Genomic DNA, 25601 nt, shown 5'->3' on the forward strand with positions numbered 1-25601 from the left:
TTCCAATGGAATATGATCCTACCAACTTTGCTCTAAAGTTGTTTAACTTTTGCAAACTCACGTCACCACTTTCAACTCGGCATTGTATACAATAAAAGGTATCATAGCTCACTATAAACGCAGGTGTGTATGCCGGATAAGTTTCAGTTTTTAGTGCCGCAAACTTTGTGACCAGTATGTATACCACACACAGATACCCCGCACTTGTGCCACCACTAGCGTTGGCATCCCCGCTACAACTGAGCAAATCACGAGACTTTACTGACCAAGAGTCTACTCTTCAGAGCGCAACATCATCACCTTCCCCTCCTCTCGATGATCAGAATAATTTCGTACACCATCATCGCCATCATCGTTTGCGATATCAAGTCGACAAACATGAACTTCAACGCTTTTGGTTTCCCTATTCAAACCCACAAGGAGAAGTGAGTGGTAATCGTGCGGCATCGCCATGGAAACCTACATCTATGGAGCAAGATGAGGAGGATAGGTATCATCAATCTTGTCACGGACCTTGTTGTGAAAGGAGTAATACCAATAGTCATTCAACAAATGAGATACTTAGTGAAAGTTTTAAAAGAAGACATGATGGTGATGATGATGACTGCAGTTCTAGACTTGCAAAGAAGGAATCAATTACATCAACATATAGCTCGCAGCTGAAGTTTGGAATTGATAGATTACTTGCAAAAGACAAAGACAGCGATATCATCCAACCTACACAGAATGATGACAACCGATTCATAGCATACAGTAAGTGCATGATCCAATATAATCTAGGTTACCCGTATACGAGAACTCGGGGTTCTGATTCTGGTTGCGATGGTTGTATGTAGGACGCGTGTGCTACTTAGCTGCAAATCCCTGGTTGTTGATCAAATTTATGTTGACAGCGTATGGTCATGATGGTGTGTATTGGGCCACATTGATTAGAGAATGCATGTAAAGTATGCTGAGGTTTGTGGGGTTATGCCTGTGCGTAGCACACTAAAAATCACTGCGAATGTTTGTTTTTTGTTTGTTTGTTTATGAAAAAGGTACCAGTCAAACGATTATATAAATTTCTTGCATTTTCATTCCCCATGAGCGCCAAACATAACTTTATGTGAAGCTTATTGTTTGTTGATGAAAGAAAAAGAATGACCGCGGTGATTGAGCGACTGATTTTATGATGCAGATATCCTGGGTAAATTATCCGTGAATATGTCAGGGGCTGAAAACAAACAAGCAAACAAACGTGAAAATAATGGGCAAAGTGCAGCCAATCCCTTTATTATTTCTTATCCGAGGGTACATTATTCATCTGTAAAGGATATCTTTTATACCAATTATATTACCCAAAATAGCGCAATTAAGAGAAAGAGGAAAACACCCAACTTTTGCCGAACAAACTATTACTTTCGTATGTGAGCACACTACCAATAAAGCGTTTCATTGAAACACACGTGAAATGCGTATTTTCTTTGCGCGATTTTAGACCTTTTCGGTTAAAATGTAACATAAAAATACCACCAATCGATTGGAAATTTAATATTTTTCAATGTACGGGTAGCCTTCAGATCAAAGTTTGAGATATGCGCATTAAAATAGCGTCATTGCCATTTCCGACCCGTTTCCTGCCATTTTTCAATCCAAGGGCCTAATTTTTTTCAAGAATCTTGAAAACTTTGTTGTTCATGTTGTCTATGTGAAGCTGAATTTACATTAACGCCTAACGAACTATTTTAGGACATCCATTCATGTTGATAATTGATTTGCATTAATTCACTCCCGAAAATTGATAATCAAGAAAAGTAAATTAATTAGAAAAATAATAGATTCATTGGTATATAATTCAATGATTGGTCAGTGTAGTTAACGAGGCAAGGGAGATCCAACTCACATATGAAGCGATGGGTACAATTGTATAGATCAAGCGGTTCGACGCTTTGAAAACGGAAAGTAAAACAGAGCACAAGTGCGATTCGCTTTTCTCAGTGGCATCTGCAGGTTTTCAAAATGGTGTGTGTGTTTGTTTGGTTTTTTTTGTGGGGGGGGGGGGGAGGGGGCACGGAGCTCGATCCCCCACTGTTCACAATTTTTGTAGCAATATTTGCGCACGCCACTGGCAATGCCTGGCTTTTCTACAAAGCGATCGAGTATAAATTCAGTTTACATGGTTTAAATCTTATGGTCTGATCAAACGCGTATTTGTCACCCGAATTTATTCTCGATCCTATATAACCAAAATACTAACCAAATTAACACTCTTCTTTTCTTTACCACGTAGCCAACAAACCAACTGCCATCAAGTTACATTGCCCATCTTTGCTGCCTTATACGACATATCAGTATCTGTGGAGTCCTAGATCCTTACCATCTCACCATTATGCACTGTTTGCAACTTACGACCAGAGAACTGCATCAAAAGACCCCTCACAGATTCGTTTCCATGGATCAAAATCTTCGTTATGGACGAGACATCAGCCGAAAGGGATAGACTTAACAGGTAGGTTTTCCTTTCTCATATCCATGATAACCACCTTTATATTTGGGGCTTAATGTGCAAGTATACAGTGCGAACAGTTTGAAAAATGCCACTCGATCGGATTATACATGAAAAGTATAAGAGGTATTTGGTCAAAATGCTCTAATTGATAGCCGAATCAACATCATGTACTCCCACAAATGTAAAATCACCGGCGTGTAACCATCAATAAAATAAGCATGATAAAGACTCAGTGTCTATTTTTGTGCACCGAGTTATGCAAATAATTGCAGGTAGGCACAAGATGGTGCTCCTCCACACAGATGGATAACTATGACGGAACGCCTTAAAGAATTGTTTGGCAATTGTATGGAGGCCCTGCATGAAATTATCGATAGGCTCCAAACAAAGGATTTGAGCCGGTGTCCTTCACCGTAGTTATGGCGGAGTGCAGTCCATTCAATCAAATGTTGTCATCAACCTATTTGATCGTAGTGCAGGGTTATGTGTGTGAGACGAACTGTCACGGTAGATTGCAATCATGCTTTTGTTGAATGCATTTGAGTAGTCCGCCATATTTACGGGATGATACGTCACATGCAAGGCCTCTATGATTGCTTTGAATCACCAAGCGGAAAGGCCTCAAGATCTCCTGATCTTACACCTGTGGATATCTTCTTGTGGGGCTATCAAAGGTTTTCACACGTCTTCCAGTAAACCTTGATCAGGGGCGCTTATGCAGGATTTTTGTACCCGGTGAGCGGGACTTGTTTTGTGACGAGCGAGGCGACCGGTAACGGAGCAAGGCCCCTAACGAGTGGGGTCCAGGGGCTCACCTTACGGGGCTGCAGGGGGGAGAGCCCTCGGAAGCTCCTGGATTATGACTGTTTTAAATGGGACATTTAGAAGCGTCTCCTGGCCCTTATTATTACTTATTTACCCGACTCACAAAAATAGCCACTGAGTCCATATTAATGGTCACATGCCAGTTATTTTCGTCTCAGTGTGGGAGGACATGATGTTGATTCACCTATCACGGAGTGGAGTTGGAGTCGGAGCGGAGTGCCATAAATGGCATTGGTATCAGGCTGGACACGGGGCTAGTGCTATGAACAGCTCGTAATAGGCGAGAATTGTTCGGTTTTTGTTAATGCGCAAGTCAATAAAAGTCCCGACTTGTGACCGTGTATATTCACAAGCATGTATGGTGTACTTGGTATTTATAACGTCACCTATGATAGGTCTTCCAACCTGATCGATATTACAGAATTTGCATTTTAGGCCTATTTAATGCAAAATCCTTTTAAAATCGAACATGACAAATGCAATATTAACAGCTGGCAATGACTTGACATTATTATAAGACTATTATTGTTTAGAAACAGTAAAGGGAAAACTGATGTCACCCATATCCGATGATGATCATCATCATGATATCCACACGACCATGACGACACTTGAAATTACACATTGGACTGTAAATTGAAATGTGTTCATCATGTGGACATCAGATGATTAGTTTCACATGAGTGATTCCGATAAATCATTTGAATCTGGATCCCCCGGCTGGATCCAACTCGATTGGATTTTGCTATTTTGCCACTGGGTGAATATTAAATCGCAGTCAAGTTAGCTCTATCGATAAGGCGTTCGACTATGGTGTGAGAGGTTGTGGGTTCGAACCCTGGCCATGGAATAATTGATAGGAAGAGGCACTCCCTAATTTGCATGAGGCCGCGTTCTTATTTAAATTAGCCATTGTGTTATAAATTCATATTCATGTTTACCTGTAGCACTTTACACCACCGCGTAGGGTAAGTCATGAATAATTAAGTGTTCTGAAGTCAAATAAGCTTCATTCTTTCCAGTCTTGAACAAAATAGTAGGCGGAGGCGGGAGTCGATCTCGGTACCTCTCGGTTGAAAGGCACAGCGTACGACCACTAAGCTAAGTAACTATCTGATGTGAGACGTGTGATTTTAATCCTTGATATTGCTCAATGGAATAAATCGTGAAATTAAATCAATAATAAAAGAAGCAGAGTTTTATTTAGGGCTCAAATTGGAGAAAGCTCTACTAGAGAAAAGGGAAAATATTTGTCTTTGCTCTAAAGAAAATATTTAAAGGCCCTTTCAGTGATTTCACAGGAACATTTAAAAAAATGGAAATTTGTCAGAGTTGCTTAGAAATAAAGAATAAGTCTACAGAATTTCATTAAACCACTTTTCCCTGAATACATCGACAAATTAGTCAAAAACATAAGTTTTAGAAAGGTTTTCTACTTCAACTCTGAGAAAATCGAGATTTTCGTACAGTGCGCCACCAATCGACTGGAAAAACTTCCTAGTCCAGTGTTTCTAACACGGGGAAGTAGAGTCTAAATTGATTTAAAACAGACGCTTTTAAGCTACAATTTTGTAGTAGAAAACAAAATAAGCAATTAAAGGTCACCGAGGCAAACTAACGGTCAATTCAAATATGAAAAACAGTCAAAATTGTGTATTTTGTTTAAAATAGTAGCTACTGATGTAATAAGTAGTAGAAACAATACGCAACGCGTGTTGGTACGTGGAGAGTGAGCTTCTTTCGATCTCGAGTCGGACTTTTGTACTGTCAGTATCAAAAGTCCAGAATCATGCAAATGCTTTATTTTGTCTAAAATACACGGCTTTCGACCGAACCACTAGCAGGCTATGTTAGCACATCTATGCCAATTACAAAGGTACCAAAATCTGAATTTTGATGATTTTACGATCGTCCGGATGAGCAAATCACTGAATGGGCCTTTAAGTTAGAAAATAATCAAATAAATTTAAATAAATATTTTGAAACAGAATGTTACGCCTCTATTGGAAAAAATATATTACAATAACTTGTCTATACTATAATTTATTATTTATTTATTATTTATTTATTTATTTATTTATTTATTTATTTATTTATTTATTTATTTATTTATTTATTTATTTATTTATTATTTAATCACTAACATTTATACTCACTTCATCACTCACTCACTTAAAATTAACTTCATTCTGATGACAAAACAACCCAATTAATTATATCATGAACAATATTATTTAAATTATTTAAATTTTGTAAATTTGACCAAATAGTTTATAAATGTCCCAGATAGATCAATTTGATTGTAGGTGCATGCAGTAGAAAATAGTCTAAAGACAATATATGCAAAGTTTAAGGCCTATTATGGTGGGTATACTTTTGGAGCTACATTTTATCTCAGGTCGAAATATGGTAAAAAATGAAATGTGTAAAAACGCGTTTGAAAATTTAAAAAACGTTGTTTTTAAATCTTTTTATCCGATATGCATAACTTTTAAAATTTTGTTTAATGTATTATCAAAAGTGCATTATGTTAATGTGTCTAATAATGAAAAACACATTGATATAATGATGATTTTTTGATTTCTCTTGACACCTGTCTCACTTTAACTTCAAAATGGCAATTTATTGCTCTCATTTATTTCAGAAAAATTAATTCATCCACCAATGCCAAGAAATCTACCGTCACCACTGTCTATTTTGCCATAATGACAGATTCAGTGATCATCCATCTTACAAAATAATATTGTGTGAAATAATATGTGGTCAGTAAATCAATCAACCAATCAACTCCCTTCTCTCAATGTTTTTGTTTTGTTTTCATAAAATTGTTGTAGGCCTATTTCTCCTTTGAAATTATTAGGGGCTGTGCAATAATGATGAGCCCTGGGGAGGGTAAAATTGGGGGGGAAGAATTTTTGGCGAGCCACAAGGGGGGGGCAAGCAATTTTGGCCAGCCGAGAGGGAGGGGCGATTTTTGGCATGTGCAAGGGGGTGGGGCTAAGAATTTTTGGCGGACCGAGAGGGGGGTGCAAGCGATTTTTGGCAGGCTGAGAGGGGAGCGATTTTTGGCGGGCCGTTCGGAAATTTTACCCCCGGGGGCTCATTATGGGTCCCCGGTGATAACATTTCCAAACGGCGTGTCAAAAATGCCCCCCCACCGGCCTGCCAAAAATCGCTTATCTGCAAATAAAATTGTGACACATCCAAATTATTGGGATCCCGCAAACCTTAAATTAAATAGATTCATGAGATTGGTGGATAGGCCCGCCGCCTATAGGCTTAGGCCTACCGTAAAGAAACATATTTTTTACAAACTTGACCGATTATTGACCATAGGCCTATTTTGTTCAAAAGACAATTTGCATATTTAAGCGTTTCCGGACGCGCACTGTTATCCTAAGCCTTTTCGGAGCGTTTTATTTAATAGGCGTAGGCCTAGGCCTACCATAAATGTGTGCAAAAAAGCCCCCTTCTCCTCTCCCCCGGCTCAGAATTATTACATGCAGCCCTTGATAAACTCCAAAATCATTCAATTATTCTTTTGATAGACCTAAATTCTTCTAGTAGGCCTACACACGTAATTCAGCAAGTGACATATCAGTGCAATGGTGTGTCACTTCATTAATATTACTAACCGGCTCACACGCGGTAGTGTATAAATCAAAATTAAAACACTCGGGTGATTATATAATCAGTGGCCTCAGCTCAATTGAGGGCGTTTCAATTTATTACGTGATTTGGGAAATGCACAAGATCAAATACAATGGCGAGTAATGATTATTTACTTGTTTTTAAAACAAACTGCTTAGGGCGGTAATACAACGTATAGGCCCTAAGTCCGATAACTATAGATTAAATGATATTTATCATCACACGAGGAAACAAAAACAAACGAGGTCAGGGAGGTCAGTGGTCTCAGCTCTCATAGCGGGCGCACTTTCAAGCTTGGTACTCGCCTGGTACTCGCATTGAACAGACAAAGTTCGCAAAACTGAATGGCGGCTTTTTTTGTCAACCGTAATTAACATGATCAAGGGGTCGAACGTGATATATTCATAACCGATCGATAACTGGACTCATTTTCTACCAAGCAAACCAGCGGGATTTGTCATAGGTTTGCGTGCTTAATAGAATAACCGTGAATTTAGTGTCACCCCCGTGCCCTGGCGTTGGTTTAGTACGAGCTCGTGGGAAAATTGAGTTAGCTTGTTCCCCTGGACAAGGAACTTACTGCTAACTGTCTCGTTATAACCCGTACGAAACTCGGGGAGCTGATCCTGGTTGCGATGATCCGAAATTTATTTATTATTATTTATATCATTAGTGGAATGTCTAAGGTGTGCGCTCTTGACACTGCAAAGTCCCTGTGTTGTTTTTGTTAAATGGTTTATGGAATAATGTGGGGCCGTAGTGGTCAGCGAAAACCTGTAAAGTGTGCTGAAGCTTGTGGATCAACGTCTAGGCGTTGTGCCTGTGCGTAGCGCACTATAAATTTTATTCCCTACAAAATGAGCTAAATTTCCGCGTTACGATGCAACATACTGTACTAATGCGCCTGCATCAGGACTGAAAATAACAGTCCATTTATAGATTCGTGACTGTTTTTGTACCATGGTCACGGTAGTGTTCGCTGTTGAAGTGATGATGTAACAGGATTAACTACCATAGCAATTATATATAGATGAATACAACTTTTGCGCTACAACGTTCACGTGGTACCTATGCATTGAACCGTAGATGTAAAGAACAGAGATAAATACCTGGATCGTAATTCTATAGAATATTCAAATCATGCTGATCACTCGCACCTGTGCGATTAGTATCTTTGAAAAGAGTGGCCTTATGCATTGAACCATAGATGTAAAGAACAGAGATAAAGACCTGGATCGTAATTCTATAGAATATTAAAATCATGCTGATCACTCGCCCCTGTAGTATTAGTATCTTTGAAAGAGAGGCCTTCATTATGACGTCACAGTGGTCATCTTGTGGGTACTAGTCAACTTTCAAAGTTTCAGGACATGAACAACAGGTGCATTAGGTATAGAATGATACTAGCAGTCAGTCAATCTATAGAAGTCATTATCAAACAAGTGAATGAGGAGCTCGTGGGTATGAAACACTACTGTCATGAGTAACGCTTGAAAAACGCTGACGGCCTTTATTGTTAATTCTATTACCCCCACGACCCATTATTCAAAATCGCGCACTGTGATTTGTTGAAACGCGTCACGTGACAGACCATTAATTAGCGATAAACTTTATGTTCTTCTATCATCACAGCGCACAGCAGAGCGCACAGCACACCTGCTTAATATGTAGGGGAGAATGGAATGTCAGGGGTGTGTTATTGTATGTCCATACCTGCTTATACATGTTACAGGGGAGAATGGAATGTATAGTTTGTGTTATTGGAATGTGCATACGCTTTGGCTACGCGTATGCGCCTGGGGTATGCGCTCCACCTTGAGGTAAACAACTTGAAATATTTGGGCAAAAAATTTGATATTTTCTCTTTAAATCACACTATTTTGTGGTAATAGAATAGAAATAAAGGGTGCAGCATTATCCTTTACACGCAAATAATGTGTCCTCGGCAGTAAAACGTTTAAATAATGGGTTCGGCTGCGCCTCACCCATTATTTACGTTTTACTGCCTCGGACACATTATTTTCGTGTAAAGGATCATGCATTACCCTTTATTTCTTAATTGTATTCAATCGAAAAATCCTCGTTTTTTGCAAAAACAGTTGTAGTGCCAGAATGTTAAGAAATAATGTAGGTAGTTAAATGTCTACCGAGTCGGTAATCAAGATATCGATAATATAACAAAACAATTGTGATGCTAGATTCGCCAAAATTCTACCCCAAAACGAGCTTCTAAAATCAGTATTGCATTTGGTTCTGATAAATAATGACATTATTTCTTCGATCGGTTTGTACCACAATACAAAAAAGGAGAAAGCAATCACTCGGCGTGGTTTTATACGGGGCAAACATTTAAAAAACAAAAATAACATGGAAAGTGTTTTTGATCTATAGTGAACATGCATAAAAAGAATGAAAACGAAGTTAAGATTTAATTTAAATCTGGTCAACCAGATAATACCAATTTTTGACGAACGAACCGACGTTGCGACTGAAACCTTCAGTCTTCAGCTGGGTTGTGATGCAAAATGACCTTGAGTACCTGAAGACTGAAGGTTTCAGTCGCAACCTTGGTTCGTCGTCAAAAATAGGTATGCCTGGTTGACCAGATTTAAATTAAATCTTAATTTCAACATACCCAGATGAATGAGAGTCTACAGTTTGATGAAAACGAAGGATTTTCAAACGGATTCTAACAAATTGTTAAATAATTAGTCCAAAAATACGAAACTAATGTAAAGCTACATCCAACCCACCAACATTTCTCTCATTGGGACATTTAATTGCTGAAAAAACTTGATTTTAGGGAATAAGTTTATACGTTTTTATACGTTTCTTTCCGAGCCCTTAACATGCTTTCCCCCCGTGCTTTCCCCATGTGCTATTCATACAAAACCGCTGTTCTTTTCCCGGGAAACAGGAAGTAACCCGGGAAGTAACCGGGAAGGAACCATCATTTGTAGTTTACTGCCACAATAGCATTTTTTCTTGGTCAAAGGACATCAATTCAAATTTTACAGAAGATATAACAGCATGCATGAGAGATGAGATCCAGATATAGCTCTCTTGTCTTTATACTGATAAAAACCTATTATACGACACACCAGTTAGTTTTCTTTAATTCTAATTACGTTAAGGAATCGGATAGCAAACGTTTGCACAGTATTTTTTGTGGGACCTGAGAGCACGTCAGACATATCGAATTGCATTCTGAATACGAGGAATGTCCTTCTGATATCAAATAATTTTGATTTATTTATTTTTAAATTCGCGATATAATACAAATACAACATTTTAACATAGAACGGATGGTTTATTTACGCGCATTTGGATACCTCATTCACCTAATGTCGTCAAATGTTTTAGTTTGTTCGAGGTTTCGGAATAAACCTGTCATTATTTTATTGGTAAACGATAAAATAGCAAAGTAGCTAAAATAAGCGGTCATTTAACTCAGCAGCATATTAAAGTGAGCGCCAATAATTTCCTGCTTGTAATATCCGCAAATCCGGTAGCATGGTGAAAGTGTTTTCCATTTCTGTGAAATGTAAACATGCTAAAGGTAAATGATAAAGCATTTGTCAGTATTTTTCATCCTAATTTTCTTTGGTATCCTTATAAAAAAAGGAGTGGGCATATAATAATTATTATGCGAGTATTCGACAGAAAAATATTTCACACAATTCTAAAGATGACTGTTTGAGCCCCGCCTCCTGTTTATACGAATTACGATATTTCTTTACAGATTTAAAATAGCAAACGGGTATTGAGCTAATCAATAAACTCGCTGAATGCAGCATACTGCAAACTTACTGACACCTAATTTGTAGCTCTGCGCGCGATATCGTTAAGAAAAGTAACAAGGATTTTAATGGTAACGGGTCGGATTTCAAAAGTTGCAACACCTATACAAAAGTGCAAAGCCAATAAACAAGAATAACACTGAACGCATTATTTTTAGGATTCAAAAGACAAGGTACATGTGACGCATCATGTAGGGGGAGGGGGAATGACAAAAATATATATATAAACAAAGTATTAAAAGGCTTTAACACCTTTTGGATGTTGTGTCATATTTATGCTTTAAAGGTTTAGGTCTACTTGTGCACTTTCTAACAAATAAATATATCTTTAGCAACGGGTTGGTATAAATACTTGGTCCCTTTGATGAGAATGTCTCGCCGCACCGTACCGTGCTGGAATAGTGTACGACTATAGAGACTAGCCAATGCATGTACTATTTAACTCCCAATTATTCTACTGCCCCAGAGAAAAGAAATGATACTCATCCGTATCTTGATCCTAGATTCGACTCACTTAGTGTCATCCCCTTAATGCTAAATTACCCGTGCATTGGTAATAGCCCACAAAGAGCATACACAAAAGTCAAACCCGGAACATTTGCTCAACAAATTTATTATACCTACAATGTATTTTTACCGATTCGACTGAAAAACTATGTGATTCATACAAGATATATTTAAGTTCAATACTGAGTATTTTGTTTTCAAAATAACTTAGGTAACTTGGAATTGTTTATAACTAGAATGACTATGATTTATTAATCTCATACACGCTGGTTAATTGACTCAAAGTGTTGCAAAGCAACGACAAATGTAAAGTAATAACACTTTTGTGCGCATTGTCCAACATTTCATTGGCAGAAGCTACGAACAGACAACGACGGGCAACCGATGTGTGTGTTTGACGGTCCAATACCTGGCCATGCCAAAAACCACTAAAAACATTTTAAGATAAATCCGTCCAAACTGTAATTTCTGCAAATTTCTCAATCACATGCAATGGTTATATGTTAATAGCATTGAATAGCAAAAAATGCAAAAGTCTTGTTGGTCTTTGGACCATTTTTCATTACCTTACACAAATACCGCGCACAAAATACAAATAGGATTATCTTTGTATTAATGGTTTCCTTAATGTATTCCAATTATAAAATGTCGGAAGTCATATAGAAAAATATTATGTCTGTCCATAATTTCAGTTGCATGCATCTAGTGTATGACCGACCTGTCCGTTTGGCCATGTACGTATATAGACCAAAGAGCCGGTCTTCATCTGTTCATGAGGCAAGTTAGCCATACATGATCTGAGATCAATCGGACTTTTCACCATGCACCACTGGTCCGCGACGAAATACGCTTCACTTGTGAAAATAAAATTTAGAGGGCGCCAGACAATGGTCGATATTTCAAAAACGGAACGTCAACGCTCGACGACAAATGTTGATTCGTTGTTAACCTACCATCGTATGTGTTGTTAAAGAATGATACTAAAATTTGGTCCGATTAATCAAATTTAATAAGGAGCTACGCTACGTACGGTTACCAAATAATTTTACGAAAGGAATGAAGGCCCTGCACAAGTTATTGTGCTGCGTGAACCAGACGTGCGTAAAATGGTACATGCAAAACGCGTAACTCTCGCTAAATGGAATGACTCGACAAGTGATTTTGGATGAAGGGGCATCATATAACCTACATTATAATGAATTGTAAAGAACAAACCCATAGAGAATATTACTTCCTTATGTGCGAGTGTAGCAGTAAGCGTGACGTATTCCATGTATAACTTTACCGTGATTGCCACAAATCGCACAGGTGGATGGTACTCCTGAAATGAAAATCACTAGACTGAATCGAGCCAAGCTGCTCAGATGTAGGTCGCTGGTTCATAAACTCACAAAACATATTGTGCCCTTGTTTTTTTAAGTATCTACAGTCTCTGTCACGTCAAACAAATAAAGGCTAAGAATCTTAATGCAAGCTGTCATAGCTGTGTAGAAGAAACGGGTGCAAAGACTAGTAGCTATCATTTTCCGTGTATCATATTTTCACGGTTTCCTATACTTCCTTCAGAAATGACATCAAGGAGATTAGCTTTATGTTCTGTCATCATTATGCGATGCACAAAACCTGCATTTATATGAAAAGAACTATAAACACGATCGCAAAACCTTTCATACCAATATGGCTATTGCATGTAAGAACCACTATAACTCAACGCTGGGTACGCTCATTACTTAAAGGTGAACCTCATTGAAAATAAAGTTATATATCAACATGATCAATGGAAAGCTTATGTCTGGATACTAAAAATTATTTTTTCCGATTTTTTGATGGCCAATAAAGCTGAAAAATTAAAAAATGAATGAATTTTTGGTCTTTTTAAGGCGCCCAAAAAGCACCCAAATCAATCGTCTATGACCTTGGGAATGCTCGTGACGTAAGCTCAGGGTTCGCAGTCACGTGAACCGTCCGGCAAGTCTGATTTTCACAATAAAGCTTGAAATTAGAGGACTCTTCAAGTTGCTGGTTCCTTCTATAAATATTAGAAATAATATAATTATTGTCAGCACATAAATTTTCCGTAAATTTTTGACAAAATCAGTCATAACTCGCTGGGTATAATTGGGTAATTGAGTTTGAATTTCGCGCTGGGATCAGTTCCATGCGCAAATGCTTGCTGCTACCGCTCATGTCATGGATTGAATAAACAAATTAAATACTTGTTTGTGACATTCCCTATTCTTTGCATTTTCGCAATAAAGCTTAAAATTAGAGGAATATTCAAGTTGCAAATAATATAATGATTGTCAACACATAAATTTTCCGTAAATTTTTGACAAAATCAGTCGAAACTGGATGGGTATAATTGGGTTTAGTCCAGGAGCAAGATCCCACAGGGGGCCTAAATAAGGACTTGGTTCATCCCCCACTACATACAAGGTTTGACACCATAGGTAGTTACTATGGACCCTATAGATCACTGCTAGGTAGGTAGTGGACTCAAATTGTGGTATCACTTTTTTTTACAGGTCATTTTATGTATGGACGTATAATCGCATAAATTCACCAAAAATAGGACAAAATTAAGGGGTAGGGGAAATATAAACTCCAAGAACTCAACTTTTACTCATAATAATGAATTTATTTTGGTATGAATATGTAGCTAATTGATTGTTCTAACTGCCTAGTATTATTTGAAAGCAAACCTGGGTTTCATTTGATCATGATTTGAAGTGGCCAGTCTATAACACTAGTGGAAAATCAGATTTTTCACAACAATGCGTAGGGTGGGTGTTTTTGTGACATTGGCTTCAAATTTTACTATTGTGCCAATTTCTATTTTCAAAATTAATTAAGTTTCCATTTTTTAATTTTGTTTTTAATATCAAGCCTATCCAGGCAAACTTTGATGTTCTGGTTCAAATATTTATGTATGTGCATGTTTGCTTGCATGTTGGTTTGTGTTGTGTGGGTTTGGGGTAGGTGGGGGTGGGTATGTGGGGGTGGGTACGGGGTGTGTATAGGGTTCAGTGTTGGGGTGTTTTACATGTCTTAATATGTCACTCGGCTGAACTATATAAGTTCTATTAACAAAATTTGTTTGGTAAGTTGCCATTCATGTACTATTTTGAATATTTATATGTGTGGGGTGAGACCAACCACTGTTTGTCAGGAAAATAGACTAAAAATGTAAAAAATAGTTACTTTTCCACATGTAGCAGCGTGTGTAACAATATTAAGGGGTAGGGGAAATATAAACCATCATAACTCAACTCCAACTCATGATAATGAATTCATTTTGGAATTAATATGTAGCTAATTGATTGTTCAAACGTGTTAGTATTATTTTAAAGCAAAGCAAACATTAATTGTTAGGTAGATAGCCATAAAATGTGAGAAAAGGTTACTTTTCTATGTACAACCATGTCAAATATGGCATTATTAAGGGTAGGGAAATAAAACCACCATAACTCAACCTTTACTCATAATAATGAATTCATTTTGGTATCAACATGTAGCTAATTGATTGCTCTAACTTTCCAGTATTATTTTTAACAGAAAAACCATAAGATAGACATAAAATATGATAAAAATTTTAATTTTCCCATGTGTAACAGCGTAAAATTTGACAATATTAAAGGTTAGGGGACGTACAAACCAACATAACTCGACATTTACTCATTATAATTCATTCATTTTGGCATTAATATATAGCTATTTGGTTGTTGTAATCTTTAAAAGCAAAATAACCATTAATTGTTAGCTGGAAAGACATAAAATGTTAAAAAATGTCGATTTTTCATGTGTAGTACCGTAAAATATGACAATATTAAGGTGTAGGGGACATTCAAATCACCAAAACTCAAGTTTTACTGATGAAAATGAATTCATTTTGGTATCAATATGTAGCTATTTGATAGTTCTAACTTTCTAGTATTATTTTAAAAGCAATTAAGCCATTAGTTGTCCGGTAGATAGACATAAAATGTATGAAAATGTTAATATTCAATGTCTAACAGCGTAAAATATGACTATATTAAGGGGTAAGGGGACATACATATCACCCAAACTCAAGTTTTACTGATGGAAATGAATTCATTTTGGTATCAATATGTATCTATTTGATTGTTCTCATTTTCTGGCATTATTTTAAAAGCAATTAAACCATTAGTTGTCAGGTAGTTAAACATACAATATGAGAAAAATGTTGATATTTCATGTCTAACAGCGTAAAATATGACAATATTAAGGGTAGGGGACATACAAATCACCAAAACTCAAGTTTTACTGATGAAAATGAATTCATTTTGGTATCAATATGTAGCTATTTGATAGTTCTAACCTTCTAGTATTATTTTAAAAGCAATTAAGCCATTAGTTGTCCGGTAGTTAAACATACAATATGAGAAAAATGTTGATATTCCATGTCTAACAGCGTAAAATATGACAATATTAAGGGGTAGGGGACATACAAATCACCAAAACTAAAGTTTTACTGATGAAAATGAATTCATTTTGGTATCAATATGTAGCTATTTGATAGTTCTAACCTTCTAGTATTATTTTAAAAGCAATTAAGCCATTAGTTGTCCGGTAGATAGACATAAAATGTATGAAAATGTTAATATTCAATGTCTAACAGCGTAAAATATGACAATATTAAGGGGTAAGGGGACATACAAATCACCCAAACTCAAGTTTTACTGATGAAAATGAATTCATTTTGGTATCAATATGTAGCTATTTGATAGTTCTAACCTTCTAGTATTATTTTAAAAGCAATTAAGCCATTAGTTGTCCGGTAGATAGACATAAAATGTATGAAAATGTTAATATTCAATGTCTAACAGCGTAACATATGACAATATTAAGGGGTAGGGGATATACAAATCACCAAATCTCAAGTTTTACTGATGAAAATGAATTCATTTTGGTATCAATATGTAGCTATTTGATAGTTCTAACTTTCTAGTATTATTTTAAAAGCAATTAGTTGTCTGGTATAATAGACATAAAATGTATGAAAATGTTAATATTCAATGTCCAACAGCGTAAAATATGACAATATTAAGGGGTAAGGGGACATACAAATCACCAAAACACAAGTTTCACTGACGAAAATGAATTCCATTTTGGTATCAATATGTAGCTATTTGATTGTTCTCATTTTCTGGCATTATTTTAAAAGCAATTAAGTTTCCCACGAGGGGTTGAAGGTCATAATGGGGCCAATACTAAAAAATTATCCCATCATGTTGTAATGTTGTAATCTCAAATTGTTCCTCTCATCGCTATATCATCATCATATATCAAAAAGTATAAAAGCTATGATTTTAGTACTTTCTCTCTGTTTCAATTACTTATTCTTTTCCAAATATCTGAATCTTCAATCCGGTACAAGCTTTAATAACGGGGGAACATACATTTTTATTAAAAAGAAATCCTATCATCTATCCAAACTCGCCGTGTTATTCCAATGCACATTTTACTTCGCCGGGCAGCCATTTTTTAATTGTATTTTGAAGATGGGCGTCATAAAACCGTCATAGGTACAAATTTAGTACTTTCTGTCAATCAATTATGGCTTATTCTCTACATGTCAATCTTTAAATAATTGGCATAGTCCTTATAATAACGGTACTCCGCCTTGATGAGTAAATGACAGCAAACAGCTGCAAACCAGTGAAAAATATCCCAAAACTTGGTCAGTGGGGCCCCGTTCGTACATGTCAATAGAGTCGTTATCGATTGGATTAGTCGTCCGTAGCGGACAATTCGGTCGCTCATTGGATCAATATTATCAGGTGGTAATAAATTTGCATTGGACAATAGATTACTATATAATGGTTTAGTACTGCATATATCGGTTTAATCTTCAATAAGCGGGTTTATGGCTGGAAAGGTCACGGTGAATTCGCCGTGGACGTAAGTGCACTATGATTCATTATCACGAGTAAAAGTTGAGTTATGGGAGTTTATATTTCCCCTACCCCTTGATATTGTCATATTTAGGGACCGTTCACAAACACTTGTAAGGGGGGCTGAACAATTTTGGCCCTCCTAGGGGAGGGGGGGGGCCTGAAAAAAATGACCAAAAGTTTTCGTGGAAAAATTGAGTTTATATGATTTTCTATGGGGTTGACCCATAATTTTCATGTCAAAAAGGGGGCCCTAAAATGTTTGAGGTCTGTAAAGGGGGGGGCCGAAAAATTTTTGCGATGACATTTTTTTGTATTAGGCCCCTCCCCCTTACAAGTGTTTGGTGAACGGTCCCTTCTGACAGTTTTTGTGTATCTACCTGACAACTAATGATCGCTTTGTGTATAGAAAGTTAGAACAGCCAATCAGATACATTTTGATACCAAGATGAATTCATTTTCATGAGTAAAAGTTGAGTTATGGCAGTTATAAATTTCCCCTACACCTTAATATTGTCATTTTGTATTATTATGTATTTAAAAATACATTTTGATACCAAGATGAAATCATTTTCATGAGTAAAAGTTGAGTTGTGGCAGTTTATATTTCCCCTGCCCCTTAATATTGTCATATTTATTTATGCTCTTAGACATAGAATAGTTACCTTTTCCTCACAAATACTGTGTATCTACCTGGTAAATAATGGTCGCTTTGCTTTAAAATAATACTAGAAAGTTAGAACAATCACTTAGATACATTTTGATACCAAGATGAATTCATTTTCATGAGTAAAAGTTGAGTTATGGCAGTTACAAATTTCCCTACCCCTTAATATTGTCATTTTACGCTGTTAGACATAGAAAATTTATCTTTTCCTCACAGTTTCTGTATATCTGCCTGACAAATCATGGTCGCTTTGCTTTAAAATAATACTAGAAAGCTAGACCAATAACTTGGATATATTTTGATACCAAGATGAATTCAATTTCATGAGTAAAAGTTGAGTTATGGCAGTTTACATTTCCCCTACCCCGTAATAGTGTCATCTTCACGCTGTTAGACATAGAAAAGTTACCTTTTCCTCACAGTTTCTGTATATCTGTCTGACAACTAATGGTTGCTTTGCTTTAAAATGATACTAGAAAGTTAGAAAAATCAATTAGATACATTTTGATACCAAGATGAATTCATTTTCATGAGTAAAAGTTGAGTTATGGCAGTTTATATTTCCCATACCCCTTAATATTGTCATATTTACGCTGTTAGACATAGAAAACGTACCCTTTTCTCACAGTTTCTGTGTATCTACCTGACAACTAATGGTCGCTTTGCTTTAAAATAATACTAAAAAGTTAGAACAATCAATTAGATATACATATTGAATTGAATTGAATAGAATTAATAGCAAGATGAAGTCAATATCATGAGTAAAATATTGAGTTCTTATGATTTATTTTCCCCTACCCCTTAATATTTTTCTATGTTATGCTGATATACGAGGGAAATCAACATCAGTTTTGTTGGTTTTTTTTTTTTTTTTAACATTTTTGTCTTTTTCCCAGTGGTTACTCACGTCCTACACATAAATATTCAAAATATTACATCAATGGAAACTTAAAGGATTTTGTAAATGGAAGTTGGTGCAGTGTAGTGACATATTCATGTACACACACATTCATCCCCTCACCCCCACACATACCCTATGTACACCCAGCACCCCACACACAACTCGTCCCACAGACACCCTGACGAACTCATACATATTACAATATTACAACTGTTACAATAATGTTTCCCTTGATATGCTTAACATTAAAAACAAAATAAAACATTAAAATTTAAATTAAAAAATTAAAAATGTAAACTGAATCATTTTGAAAATATAAAGTGGTATAGTTGTGAGATTTGAGGCCAATGTCAAACTTTACACATATGGTTTTAAAAAATCAGATTACCACTCATTTATGGACTATATACTTCCAAATATGCTCAAATGAAACCTGTTTTTTTTTAAAAATAAAACTAGAAAGTTAGGAAAATCATTTAGCTACATATTGATACCAAAATGAATTCAAAATCACGAGTAAAAGTTGAGTTTTTAGAGTTTATATCTCCCCTACCCCTTAATTTTGTCCTATTTTTTGTGATTTTATGCGATTATACGTCCATACATAAAATGACCTGTAAAAAAAAAGTGATACCACAATTTGAGTCCACTACCTACCTAGCAGTGACCTAGAGGGTCCATACTTACTACCTATGGTGTCAAACCTTGTATGTAGTGGGGGATGAACGAAGTCATTTTTTTGAGGTTGCTGCTCCTGTACTAGTTATTGAGTTCGAATTTCGCGCTGTATCAATTATTCCATGCGCAAATGCTTGCTGCGACCGGTGTCCGGTCATGGCATAATAATATAAACATCAAATTAAATACCCCGGGTTAAATACTTGCTTATCAAGTGACATTCCCTGTTCTTGATTCATTTTAAAATATCTGATTTCTAAAAAATATTGTCTTGCCGTAATCAAAAAAAGATTTCATTAAATCCAGCTCATAAAAAGGTTTCATATCTAGCGCCGTGATCATTCCCCGGTCGGATATCATTCATTGCGGAAAATATTCTTTCCATGAATTCACAATTGAAAGAAACAAAGACTTTATAAATACAATTTAGGCTTAGTAGACCGAATATTTCAGTTGATGGAATTCTGAAATCTAAATTATAATATTGTCATTTCTGTCACAGTTCTTGATGATAGCACAATCGGTGTAGCCCTACTGAAAAAGAAAAACATCCATGTAAATTGTTGTATGTAGTAGCGACATACTGCAGAAATTGCAGGAGCTGATGTCTGCGAGGCGGGTATGCCCAAACAGCGCTAGCGCTTCGCGTCGTATTCCGGGAGAATTTCTGCTGTGTAGGCTTATTAGCTGATTTGATCAATCGTTCCTTGATATGAACATTTACAGGAATAAATTTTGCTGATGAAGTAGCAATAAGTTGGAAATATCAGAATGTGAATATCAAATCGGTCATTTTGTCTGCAAGTACAGTACAGTCGCGGATACACTCGGCGACTGAGCCTCAGTCACTGAGTTCATCCACCATGGTCCATCCCGTACGTATGTATCTACGAGTTCGGCTATCATACATGACCGGTTGTAAAGCTAAGAAATAATAAAACAAAATCCTGTACATGTACCTTATTCTATTCCCTCATTTTCTCATTGTGATATGTTCATCTCAACTTGGTGTGACGATCTGAACTGGTAGCACTGTACTCATGGTACTAGCAGTTATTTTTGCAATCTGTTTTCATTCCGGTTCTTCGGCGAATCTTCGCTCTTCGTGCTTTACTGTAATATTCCCTATGCATATCGTGGATGGCTTGGCCAGCACTTTTTCCATTTTATCCACACACTTTATTCAGGAACTTCATTCTTGATTTGATCATGTTTCCTTCATTTTATTCTTATTTTATTGAAGATATTTTTCATGTAAAGTAAGTTGGCAATGACTGAATTCGTACATTGGCCCGATGCATGACACAGTAATGCATGGACATCGTGTTTACAATCAAACCCGGAAGTAACTGTGTGTCCCCGAGCTGACGTCATCAACGAAAGCGCCCAATTTGAACGATTTCGTTTTGTAATTTAGGGGGGTGTGCCAATATCCAATCTTTGCACGGAGATTTTGTCTAGCCTGGTACGTTAGGCAAATAAAATCATAAGCTTTCCATTGTCAATGGCTATTTGGTGAATATGAAAACGAAACCTCGAGTCACACATAACATCTAAGATCGCATCAATAACATCACCAGTGCTCACGAGATGGTTAGATAGAATAATCAAAGTCGTAACAAATAACCCACAAACAGATAAACTAATCATCTTCGCGTAACCATCCTCGACCAACGAACGACTTAGATTTCATTGGTATTATATATTATTTACGTTAATTCAAACATTTTTACTTCACAAATCCAGTAAATGAGTACTCACGACTAGTTTTCGCTATCGGGGCTAATGGCTTTATCACAAGTTGGTCCACTGCTTTTCCCGCGAAACGGCTTGTTGACATTTCCCGGAAGTGATGTTTTTGTTTTGAGCAGTGGATCGTATTATGTGATCGACGAATACGAGACATTCGTCGAGGTTGATTGCTTTGGCCCCCTTTTTACGAATGTAGATTGCTTCCCTGATTCTCCTGCTGAATGGGTGCCAAAGCAATCAATCGCGACGAAGGTCTCGTATCTCTCGATCACGTACGGTATACGATCCACTGCTCAAAACAAAACCATCACTTCCGGAAAATGTCAACAAGCCGTTTCGCGGGAAAAGCAGTGGGCAAAGTCACTAGTAATCAAGCCATCAGCCCCGATGGCGAAAGCTAAAGTCGTGAGTACTCGTTTAATGGATTTGTCAAGCAAAAATGTTTGAATTATTTATCTACAATCCTACAAATGCATTATTATTATTTATGCTGTTTGTGATTACTATCGTGGTAAACGCTAGCGCATCATTCCAAATATGACACACTGGCTTAGTTCAAATTGCGTATTGCGTAATCGACTCGTTTGACCATCTCGATGGTTAGTATAAACTGGGCACATTGAAGGGCTTGGGTGCGTGAAAAAATTAGGAAAACAGAATACATTACGCGTTGGCTTACTGCACATAAAAGTATCTGCACACTTAGAACAAAAGCAATATCCTAAAGACACTACACCTAACTTACAAAATAAAGTAATCAATAGAATTGAGAATTTTGTTCTGCGTATTTGATACCTCATTCGGTACGTTGCGACTATATTTCCCCAACTCATACTGCAGTTACTGTCCGTTTTCCTATACACAATACACAGTGCTCTCACCATTGACGCGTGACCTCTACAAATGATGTATGTTGGAAGAATGGACACTTGCCTAGTTAACATCACTGTGTGAAAAATAACCAGCCAATATTTAATTTATTCTCCAAACTTCTAGCAAATAATGTTTCTCTAACATGACCTAAAATTACAGCTAGGTTAGATGTTCAGAAATGGTCGCACTTTTGTAAAATATGAGTGAGGGCAAAGCATAGCTAGCTCATAGCTAGCCAACTCCCCGTGTTAATTGAATGGAGATTTGACCGAAAATATTGAGCTATATTGGTAACGGACCGCTCCGTTCTGAAGGATGCCACAAAAAAACGGTACAAGCTACATTTAAACTATTCTAAATAGGTTCTAGAAAATATAGTTTTGTAACATGTCCTAAATTTTTAGCTAATTTAGATGTTTGGAGAGGGTCGCACTTTTGTGTTTTAGGAAGGATATGTAAACGACAGATAACACCAAAAATATGAAGAAATTATTTCCAAACCGTGTTAAGTCAACAATCATTATGTTGCTCATTTTGAAGAATGCTGGTTAACAAAAAGCAGGTCTTTGTCTCATTTCGTGAACAAAGGTACACATACCATTGTTTCCTTTCGTTTCCTTTATAATCGGTTACCCAACTGAAGCTATAATACCAGCTTTATTGCGATGTCGCACATGTAAAACAGACACTTGTGCACAACCAGAGAAGATCTGGTTTAATCAGTTGAGCTGCTTCAATGAGTGTTATCTTGGTTTAATAGCTTTTAATGGGGTTTAAGTCCTGCAAAGGTCGAGATGAATTCTACTGTAGACATGACTGCATCATGTTATACCAATTTGAATGAAAAAGAGAGCATTTCAAAAGTGGTGTCTTTTAAGATACTGCTTTTGTTTGAAGTGCACGGAAACTTTTTTGTGGGCGCTATATTTCGTAACTCCTTGGATTAATTTCCGAATATGATCCAAGCTCTCTATTGTACAGTAGATTTGGATTTGCTCTTTTTGTTATAAGAGGTTATTTTTAATTTCCAATTCAGGTAGTCCTGATGTGTTGATGACACTGGCATCTCCTCCGTCGCCACGGCTATATAAATCACATCCAACATCCTCTTTATATCAATACAATCAGCAACCATCATCTCATAACGCAGTTGTTGCCAGCAAAAGAAAAAAGAAGTTGGTCACGAGCTGTCTTTACAACCCTACAGCGTAAAGAACTGGAGAAACGCTTTGAAATACAGAAATATGTTAATAAACCAGACAGAAGACAGTTAGCGTCAACTCTAGGGCTTACAGACACTCAGGTAGGTTTATAATTAATTAAGAATAGTTTTACATTTTAGCTGCTCTTTAGAGAATAAAATGTATTATTTGACAGTCCTGCTGTCACTTTGCGAATGCTTCTATACTGCGCCAAAAAAGGATCTTTGCACTTGGAAGAAAAATACTAATTTTAAAACTAAACCATATTTGGGTAAATTTATTTTTTCAATAGATGCACTATCTAATCCAGCACATTATGACAGCCCATTAAATCCAAAGTGACTGAAAGTAGCAAAGTTACAAGCATTTGATTAGACGAAGGCCCAGTTTTAAAAGTGACAAACTGGCCTATTCAAAACTCCACGGACTAGACACTGGGGTTTGTGAATGGTGAATGGCTAATTAATGCATGCATGCATGCCTTTAATTTAAAACAAAAGGAACAAAAGAAAACTGAAAAAAAACCCTGACAAATAGAATGAAAGTTATAAAAGTACAGAGAGGTAAAAACTGAAATAAAAACTGCTTTAACTAACGCTTCATTGTTGTCTCTTTGTAACGCTTGTTGGAATCTTTTCGAGCCTTGGATAGGCCAGTTTATCACTTTTAAAACGGGACCTTCGTCTATTCAATTGCTTGTAACTTTACTCCTTGAGGTCACATTGGGTTTAATGTGGTGTCATAATACCCCAATATTGTTCAGTTTTGAAATTGTGATTATTTTTCCATGTGTAAAGATACATTTTGGCGCAGTATAGTTCTGGCAGCGCGAACATGGCAGGACGTTTCTCGAGTGTTTACAAATAAATTATGAACGAAAGAACGATGCCAATAAAACGGCCAATTCCTGACGACAATCACATGAATTACGATATCACGTCCTTGATCAACGTTCACCAAGGCGGATGTGTGGGATGGCGCTGAACGAAGTGGGTGAGGCCTTTTTAAATTTGCCGGGTTAGGGACGCACCATTAGATACTCAGAGGGGGGTAGGAAGTTGGGGTCGGGGAAGAAATTTTTCGGCGGCGAAGTTTTTTTTTTTTTTTCTAAATGCTTTAATTTTTTTTTTTTTAAATTTCATGCATTTATACAGTTAGGTGGGGAAGGTTTTTTTTTTTTTTTAGTGTTGGTGGGGAAAGTTTTTTTTTTGCTCATGTAGTGGGAGAAGTTTTTTTTTTGAAATACTTCCTACTCCCCTGAGTATCAAATGGTGCGTCCCTTAAGGTTTTACCCAGATTGAATCTTGTGCACGCCATATGACCAGAAGCGTCGATAGCTATCACCAAGTATACACACAAACAATAATACTAATATCAGAAGCAAGACAAGCTTAGCTTAGTGTTGATATTTATATCAATACCATGATTACTGTAGATATCTATAACGATAACAACCGCCTCTTCTTATATCATATATAGGTGAAGGTTTGGTTTCAAAATCGTCGGATGAAATGGCGGCACTGTCAACAGCAAGAAATGAAGGGAAGCGGCGAGAATCCACCAGTAGCTCAACCTACTACCATCCCGGCTATATTCACTGCGAAAGACCTCTCACCGTCAATTACGGGAAGCGGCGAAGATCCAGCAGTGGTCCAACCTACTACCATCCCGGCTATATTCACTGCCAAAGACCTCTCACCGTCAATGAAGGGAAGCGTCGATGATCCAGCAGTGGTTCAACCTACTACCATCCCGGCTATATTCACTGCCAAAGACCTCTCACCGTCAATAAAGGGAAGCGGAGAAGGTCAAGCAGCAGCACAACCCACTGCCATCCCGGTTCTTGTCCCCGCGAATGACTCCTCACCGTCAAGTGACATCGATTACCACACGACTACGGAGGCTACCAAAGATAGAACTGTAAAATAGCATATACTTCCAAGTTGGACTAGACTGTAAATGACTAATTTTCAATGCTGATTGTGACTGAAATAATTTGAATGAGACATGTAAATACTATACTATGTACCGATAGACAAATATACCGAGATAAAATACAAACTCGTTTAAAACTCTGAATACCTTATCTCACAAAACCCAAGCCACATGCATGTCTCAAAGAGCGGAACCAGGTGACTCAAAAAGGATTCCTCAAAAAAAAAAAAAAACAAAAAAAAAACAACAAGAGGAGCAATTTACGTGATTTTTTTTGCAATCATTTCCCCCTCCCCGAATGGCTAGTATAATATTTTTCATCAAAATGTGGGCGCGCAAGATCATTTTTCAAGAGTGTGCCCCTTTCAAAAAACCTGGATCCGCCCTGGTTATACTTATTTACAATG

At 36.9% G+C, this 25601-nt stretch overlaps 1 protein-coding gene across 1 annotated transcript; it reads left to right on the plus strand.

Annotated features, from left to right (window-relative positions):
• On the plus strand, positions 1–23269 carry LOC140151759 (uncharacterized). Its single transcript, XM_072174096.1, has 3 exons — positions 1–753; positions 2270–2488; positions 23094–23269. Exons 1-3 carry the CDS (start codon positions 177–179, stop codon positions 23267–23269), a joined length of 972 nt encoding a protein of 323 aa, XP_072030197.1. The 5' UTR covers positions 1–176.
• The last annotated feature ends 2332 nt before the right edge of the window (positions 23270–25601 follow it).

The sequence above is a fragment of the Amphiura filiformis genome, chromosome 5 (assembly GCF_039555335.1).
Source record: "Amphiura filiformis chromosome 5, Afil_fr2py, whole genome shotgun sequence".
NCBI lineage: Eukaryota > Metazoa > Echinodermata > Ophiuroidea > Amphilepidida > Amphiuridae > Amphiura > Amphiura filiformis.